Here is an 8,085-nt window from a genome sequence, read left to right on the forward strand (position 1 = left end):
GCTCCGCCCCCACGCGAGGCCGGCCGCGCCGTCGCCGGAGCGCGCGCAGGCGCAGAGCCCCCTCGGTGGACTCGCTGTCCAATGGGGTGAGCGAGCGCGCTCGGCGGAAAGGGAAGCGAGGAGCCGCCCCGCCCTACTCGGCCATTCGATTGGTCGTCGGTTCCCGCGGAAATCACAGCTCCCTCCCCGGCACCGCCCACCTCTCCTCACCCGCCTGTTGCAAGAACTGTATGGAGATGGGTGTGGCCGGACTTTTCACTTTATTAAAGTTGAACTGTTGGGACAAGGGTAAGGAGGACAAGGACAGCACTAGAAGGCGCTAGACAGATACCCGCGCAAAGAATGAGCGTCGGTCGGCGATGGTTGGCTCAAACCTGCATCACAGGCACAGCACATGATTACAGAGAAGCTGGTGTTCTGTTTGGATCTGAGGAAGCAGGGCAGGGCGTCCTGGGGTAAAACCCAGCGGGGTCAGGCGCAGGGGTGAGGCTGAAGCTATTGCAGACAGTGCAGGTGTTTCCAGGGCTTCATAATAGATGATGCAAGACGGATCCTTAGATGCTCCACCACCCCTCGCCAAGGACCTCGGGTTTTCTCTTTTCTGACCATCATATCCACCCATCCTCAGAATCAGATGTCCCTCCCCTTGGGGCAGTTTACTCCACTGCTTCTAGATAGGATGGGACCCTGCACTGGGGACTGCTGTCTAGCCCCCCGGGGCAGGAACTTCTCCCCATCTGGAGCAGGGGCCATCACAGTTTTGATCAGCTCTGCTCCTCTAGGAGGCTGGGCACACTCCTGGTCCCACTCAGCACTCCCTGTCTGCAGACACAGCTGGTCCCCCATTCTGTCTACATGAAGTCTTCTACCCCTCACCAGCCACTGACCAAGACAGAAATTGAGAGATGTGTGCATGAACTGGCTTCTGTTGCCTTGTATTGAAAACACAAGGGCTATGGGATTAGAAGAGCAGAATTCAAGACATTTGTGTGTTATTTACTAGCGGTGTGCCCCTGTGCAAATTATCAATTTTTTCTGACCCTTAGGATCCTCGTTTTCCAAATGAGGACAATAATACCTCATTTTTGTGATCTAATAGAGGCAAAGCACCTGGAACGGAAGCAACAGAGCTGTCACTCAGATATTGTTTCTTTTCTTCCTTCACTAGATTCTCTGGAATCTCCTCATCTCACCCTCAGTCTAACTCTGGAAATACCAGGTATGGGGTAGGTCGCTGAATATTGCCTGAAGACTCAAATTGTGCCGCCTACATCTCTGGGATGTACCACTGTAAAACTGGGAAGGGCTCACCATAGCCTCACTCCCCTCTGGGTTAAAGTCATCATTTGTGACGTCCAGGTGGAGACACAGTTCCTGACACATAACAGGCACTGGGAAGCACTGGTCGAATGAATGAGTGGGTCTGGTGCAGAAAGATGATATATCCTGGGAAAGTCCTTTAGGGGCGTGTCCAGTTGTTTCCATAGAAAACATCATCATCAAGGTGACCAAAGCTGACATCATAGGCAGGGGGTGGAGTAAGAGGTTCCAATTTGGGGGGCGTCCACAAGCTCTGCAGATCAGGAACAGTGGACGCAACTCGTGGTCCCCGAAGCCGCAGGCTGACTGGAGGTCTTCCAGGGCTTCCTGAGATCACAGACCCCTCTGAGCCCACTCGCCTGTCCAGTCTGGCTCTCCTGGGCTCCTCTGGATGGCTAGGCTGTCCCACCTCAAGTCCTGGGGGGATTACAACACTGGTGTAGGAGGGTGGTTGATCCACCTCTGGGGGGTGGCGCTGTGATTCCAACACTGTGGCCTCTTCGTAGGTTGGCACCTCAAAGGCTTCATTGTCCCTGAGGGGGGGTGAGAAGTAAGGTCATTAGTGGCTTCCTGAAAGAAGCCTTTTTTCCCTTTTCTATCTTCTACCAGCAAAAGGCCCCTCCACTAGCCCCTGACCCTGATACCAGTGACAGGGGAAAGCAGAGGCTGTCCGCCTAGAGTCTAGAGGGACACAGGGAGAATAGGTCCACATGTAATCCTCCAATCCTGCCCACCCTTTAACTCACCGTGCATTGCTTGAGGCCCCTGGGCTCTCGGTCTGCATTGATTGAGACCCCCGTTCCAAAACACAGGCCAGGAGGCAGGCCAACAAAAAGAAGCCACCCAAGGTGAGAAAGAAATAAGCAACAGGGGCGATGTCCGGCCGTATCCCCAGCAAAGCCAGCCCCAGGAGGAAGGAGGTGCAACACAGGAAGAAAAGCGGCTTCTCCAGAGTCCCCCACAATTGGCTTGGCACCATGGCCCCTCCCCAGGCTCCTGCAAAAAGACACACAGCTGTTGTGTCTAAACTAGCAATTGGCATCACCGCTGGGTTAGATTTCAAAGTAAGCATATTAGACACATTTGTTTGGGTTTGTTTCTTCAATCTCAAATCAAATAAATGGCCCAAAGAAATGATCTGCAGGGTCCCCTTCAGCTCTGGAATTCTCTCTAGGATCACACTGTTGTCCCAGGGTATCAGTATGTGTGGAATAGCCAGGAAACCAGCCCGGGAGTTCTGACTCCCAGCCCTCATGTGAGTTTACTATGTCAGAGCCCTACGTTCCTTACTTTGTCCTTCTTCCCTATGGGCTCCCTTCCAGCTCTGTATTTCTACCCATTCCAGGATCCAGTCCTGGGCAGGCCCTGCCTGGGGCCTCAGTACTCACGGCATCTCAGGAATCCAGGTGATAGGCGGGCCCCACCCTTTATTATTGCTTGCATCGAACGTCCACCGCCCACCTGCCCAGCCTGAGTCCCTCAGTCTGACCCTGTAGGGCACCACTTACCCTGTTTGACCCCGTCTTCCCATTTCCTCCCGTCAGCCCCACGCTCCAGCTGGAGGGAGAAAGTGCACATAGACACAACAAAGCCACAGGACACAACTACCTGAGAATCTTACAGACAGAGGTCTAAGGCGATAGAGGTCTAGGGCAATGGACAGAGGCCCAGATGATTCTTGACCTCTCCGTGCCCCATGTCTGTCACGGTCCCCCGCCCTCTACCGGCCCTCACTCGGTAAACTCAGATTTCAAGTTTCCTGCCTGGAGTTTTTAGCATGGGGGCTGGGAGGCTGGTGGGGAGAAGCCTTTTCATTCCCCTGCAACACAGCAGCAGCACCTAGGCGGCCACTACCCCCAGCCAGCCTGTCAGGAGCTCCCTGAGCTCTGCAGAGGAAGGAGTCACCGATTCTACAAAGGGGCCAGACCGCCTCCTTACATGCCAGCCCCAAAGCCACGACCCTCCTGCCCCTCTTACCAGCGATAGGAGTTCCTCCCTCACCTGTCTCACCAGACTGCAAGGTAGGTAGGTGGTAGGGGGGTGGGAGGAGGAGACGGGGTGGAGCCCACTGGTTCCACCCACTTTTCTGCCCCAGTCCTGCGCGAGAGATTCCTCCTCCCCTTTTCTGCTGAAGGCTGAACTCCTACTACTGCCCCACCTTGATTTTTCTGCCTCTTATTTACTCCACCCATCCCCTACAGCGCCCTAAAGAGAGTACTCCCCAAACTCACCCCCAGTGATCTTTGTACTTCGGACCAGAGTTAAATTCACATTTCTTCTCCCTTCTCAATGCGCTTGGTATCCCGAGCAGTTTGCATTATATTAGGTAATACGTTTTGTGCCTGGGAGCAGAGGCCACGGTTTATTTGATCTCTGCGGATCACGCAGTGCTCTGCACACTGTAGGCACCACTGTGGGCATGGAGTGATGTGTCCCGCTTCTGCTGCCAAGGTACCATTTCTGTAAGTTCCTTGTTTTCTGCAGACCAGTAAGACGTGTTTGTGTGTATGCTTCTTGGCCCAGTTAACTCTTGATTCTTCACAGGCCACCTCCGAGGTGCCGCCTGCTGCAGAGACTGTCTCCACTGCGTCTGCACGGCGTTCCTTCCTCCCCTGCACACACCTTTCCCCGCTATATAGTGACGTTCTGTTTACATACCTTCCTTCTGAAACTGAGCAGGACCCTGAGGAGCCCTCCTGGGTACAAAAGCCTTTCTGGGTCCCCTGTTTCTTGTGGGTAGGAAAAAGGCTTTAGCCTCCTAGACTTTCCCTGAGTTTCAAAGGGAAGATTTAAACAGTTTCTAATTACGGAAGTAAGGCAATGTAGAAACCGAGGAGGAGCAGTCAAGAAACAATAGTTCTGTGATAAAGCCGAGTCCTGGTTCCTCCTTAGGGGATATAGTAACAATCTATCCTTGAGTTTTTCTACAGAGCTAAGGCCCCCTCCCAGGTGGAGGATGGTAACTTCAGGCTGAGCACAAAATTCCTGGAGCACTGCCCTGTTACGTCACCACCAACCAATCAGAAGAAAGTCGCACACATCACAGCCCTCACCTCATATTTTGCCTTTAAAAACTCTTCCCCCAAACCATCAGGGAGTTCAGGTCTTTTGAGCAAGTGCTGCCCATTCTTCTTGCACAGCCCTGGCAATAACTTTTCTCTGGCCCAGACGCTGACGTTTGGGCTTCTTGGGCCTCCTTGTGGAGCAGACAAGCGAACTTGTGTTGGGCAACACTTCTGTCGTGAGCTTCTCAAGGCGAGTGATTAGTGTCAACCATCCTGAATCTTTGAAGCTAACACAGTTCCTGACACATGGTAGGTGCTCACTGAACACAGTTGAATGCTCTCATGAGAAGGCTCCCGTCCCACCTGGCCTCACCGCGGACTGGAGCGCTGGAACGCACTCTGTTCAGTTATGGATCTGGCAGTAAGTCTGGGTGAGGCAGGTGCTGGAGGTGTACTTTGTTCTTGAGACAGGGCTGGACTCTTTGCCTTCAGAATGTTACTAGTGGACAAACGGAAGGGGTAGCAGTCCTGGGGCACAGCCAGGGCTACTGCAGCAGAGGATGTGTGGAGTTGGGGGGGGGGCGGAAGAGAGAGGAGGAGAACAAAAATGAGGACATGGATGAGAGTGAGTGTGCCTGGGGTTGTGTGTGTACGTAGTGGTGGGGCGTCAGTGTTGATTCTCTGTCCCAGACTGACAACGGAGAGGGAGGCGATCGACGTAACAGGAAGGCTATGGGAGTCTAAGTGAGCTGTGTCTCTCGAGGAAGTGGGAACGCAGGGTGGGAGTGTAACAGGGAAGAGAGCCAATTTTGACTCCGTGTGGGATCTGTTTCTTTGACTGTAGCCTTTCTCATTGCCTTTGTTATTATAATCATACATAGTGGCCTGCCTCAGGGAACCCTACCCACCTGTGAATGGCTGCAAGAAAGAAGAAATTAACACATCCCCTCCCCGAGGCTGGCCATTCCAAGAGATGTTTAGCAAGACTGATAGTCCTTTTTACTTTACTTCCTCCCCGCCTCTCTCTCTCTATTCTACCTTTTTACTTTACTTCCCTCTCTGATTCTGTAAAAGAAACTGGCATCCAGACCCCAATAAGATGTTTTTTTGGGGGACCCTAGTCCGCCATCTTCTCGGTCTACCGGCTTTCCGAATAAAACCATGTTCCTTGCCTCAGCACCTTGCCTCCCGATTTACTGGCCCGTCGTGTGGCGAGCACAGGGAGCTTGGACTCAGTAACTGGAGGAGAGCTGGTTGTTGTGAAACCGGAGGGAAGGGGGCAGGGCACAACCTTTGAAAGCATGACATAGCCCGAGGACATGACATAAACTGATTAGAACCAAGTGGGTCCAAGATGGCGGACAAGTCAACTTCCACTAGACCTTGAGCGTCACTATACACTCACTGTAACACAGCAGCAGGCTAAATGACACCGCCCACAGGTGCCATGACAGTTCCGAGACCCACGTAAGGATCAAAAAGTGGGCGGTCGCCCAATTCCTGGAAATCCCCGCCCCTTCCCAAAATAGCTGGAATTCTCCTCTCACTCATTAGCCTAGGAAATTACCCACCCCTATAAAAACTGACAACCCCATACCCTGGTGCCTTTCTCGCCTTCTGAGATGGCCCACAGTCTATGGAGTGTGTTTCTCTCTAAATAAATCCACTTCTTATCTATCCGTTTGTCTCTCACTGAATTCTTTCTGCGATGAGACATCAAGAACCTGAGCTTCATTAAGTCCTGAAACCGGGTGTGTGATCTCAGTTGGAAGACTGTGGGTTTTGGCTGGGTTTGAGTCCCAGCTGCATGGGTTCGAGTCCCAATCTGGGTTTAGGCTGAGTTCAAGTCCCAATCTGAGGGGCACGGTTTCAGTTACAGCTGGCCCTTTAAATCTGCGGCTTCCGCATTCACTCAGATTCATCCCACCTCGCATAGAAAATATTCAGAAAAAAAAAAAGTCTAGAAAGTTCCAACAAGCAAAACTTGAATTTGCTGAGTGCTGGCAACTATTTATATAACATGTACATTGTATTTACAACTATTACAAATCATTTACATTGTTGGGTATTATAAGTAACATAGAGATGGTTTTAAAGTGTACAGGAGGATGTGCTGAGTTATATGCAAATACTACACCATTTTATATAAGGGACTTGAGCCTCCTCAGATTTTGAGCATTGGTAGGGTTTCACTCCAGTGTGTACTCTATGATATCCAATGAGATGTGAGCTTCAAATGAAGGCTTTTCCACATCCATCACATTTGGGGGTCCTGGAACCAATCCCCTACCAATACTGAGGGATGACTATCTTGTTTCCACCAATTTTCTTACTACTCAGCTCGTAAGGAGAAAGTATGGCTGGGATCAGAAGGACTTGGACCTACAGTGAATATATTAAAAGAAGGAAACTGGCCAAGAGTCATTGGTGTGCGATGATAACTAAGAAGGCTTAGTTAAGGAGTGAGTTCTGGGGGGTTTAGGGAGTGTCGGCTGAGAGGTAAGAGGGCCAAAGGGTGAAGGCCTGAAAGTCTACAGTGTGAAAAGTCATGCAGCCTGGGTGAGGTGGGACCTTTGTAGCTTAAGGCTCTTGGTTGCTAGAAGGAGGCTGCACTAGAGAGATTTGTTAAGTAAGAACTGGATCCAAGTCATAGGGGCTGGACTGCTGTCTGGCTGTGCCCTACAATATATTCTCTATTTCAATAATTTTAAATAGATTTTCTAAAAATTCCATTTTTAAAAAAATATAAAATGTTATAAAATATTTAAAGGCTAAAGAAAAAATTGTCCACAATCTCATTACCCTAACATGGCCACTTAAAATTTCTATACATTTCTTCCAGTCTGTTCACACACAAACCAGAATATACTCTAGTTGAGATCAGAGTATGTTCACCATTTTGTTATCTTTAAAAAAACTTTAAACATTGTAACAGAATTGCCTTTTGATATAGTTTTTATTGTAGTAATTTCTAACAGCCAATAAGATAATATTTTATTGAATGGATATACCATAATTTAACAGACCTTTATATTATGTTATTCAGTAACATTTAGTTTATTTTATTCAATTTTTCTTTTTTTTTTCCTCTTGGTCATCAAAAATAATGCTTTAAGAGACAAAAAAGTAGATTAGTGGTTGCTAAGGGCTGGAGAGAGGGAGGAATAGGAAGTAACTGTGAATGGATTTATTGCTTTGGGTTAATGAAAATGTTTTCTAATTAGGTAGTAGTGATGCTTGTATAACTCTGTGAATACACCAAAAAAAACCCACAACCCATTGAATTTTACACTTTAAAGGGGTGAATTGTACCTCTATAAAGCTGTTTAAAAAATATAATTCTGGGCTTCCCTGGTGGCACAGTGGTTAAGAATCCACCTACCAATGCAGGGGACATGGGTTCGAGCCCTGGTCTGGGAAGATCCCACATGCTGTGGAGCAACTAAGCCCGTGAGCCACAACTACTGAAGCCCGTGTGCCACAACTACTGAACCCGTGTGTCACAACTACTGAGCCCACGCGCCTAGAGCTCGTGCCCCTAAATAAATAAATAAATAAATAAATATATATATATATATATACACATATATATATATACATATATATATATATATATATATATATATATATATATATATATATATAGTTCTATCTTCTTGGGTGTAGTTTTTCCTTCTTTTGGGGTTATTTCCTCTAGCTGAATTCTAAGGAATGTCATTACTGAGACAAGCAAAGTGAAAGTTTTTACTGCCCTGAATGC

General features: G+C 48.9%; 1 protein-coding gene across 2 annotated transcripts; it reads right to left on the reverse strand.

Annotated features, from left to right (window-relative positions):
- Positions 1–252: 252 nt before the first annotated feature.
- Positions 253–3,349, reverse strand: TMEM139 (transmembrane protein 139). 2 transcript variants are annotated; one of them, XM_007184684.2, is made up of 4 exons: positions 3,298–3,349; positions 2,829–2,877; positions 2,067–2,316; positions 253–1,853 (listed from the first exon to the last, which is right to left on the reverse strand). In XM_007184684.2, the coding sequence occupies exons 3-4, from the start codon at positions 2,297–2,299 to the stop codon at positions 1,460–1,462; spliced, it is 627 nt and encodes a 208-aa protein (XP_007184746.1). In that variant the 5' UTR covers positions 2,300–2,316; positions 2,829–2,877; positions 3,298–3,349; the 3' UTR covers positions 253–1,459. The 2 variants fall into 2 exon arrangements, with proteins under 2 accessions (XP_007184746.1, XP_007184747.1); XM_007184685.2 differs by lacking the exon at positions 2,829–2,877 and having other exon boundaries at positions 3,298–3,321.
- Between the last annotated feature and the right edge of the window lie 4,736 nt (positions 3,350–8,085).

This window comes from Balaenoptera acutorostrata, chromosome 7, assembly GCF_949987535.1.
Source record: "Balaenoptera acutorostrata chromosome 7, mBalAcu1.1, whole genome shotgun sequence".
Classification (NCBI taxonomy): domain Eukaryota; kingdom Metazoa; phylum Chordata; class Mammalia; order Artiodactyla; family Balaenopteridae; genus Balaenoptera; species Balaenoptera acutorostrata.

Excerpts from the sequence above, each read along its gene's own strand:
- TMEM139 (XM_007184684.2), bottom strand. The coding sequence starts at position 2,299 with ATGGTGCCAAGCCAATTGTGGGGGACTCTGGAGAAGCCGCTTTTCTTC. Across the intron at positions 1,854-2,066 it reads GGGGCCTCAAGCAATGCACG|GGACAATGAAGCCTTTGAGG; the intron begins GTGAGTTAAAGG and ends ACCCCCCCTCAG.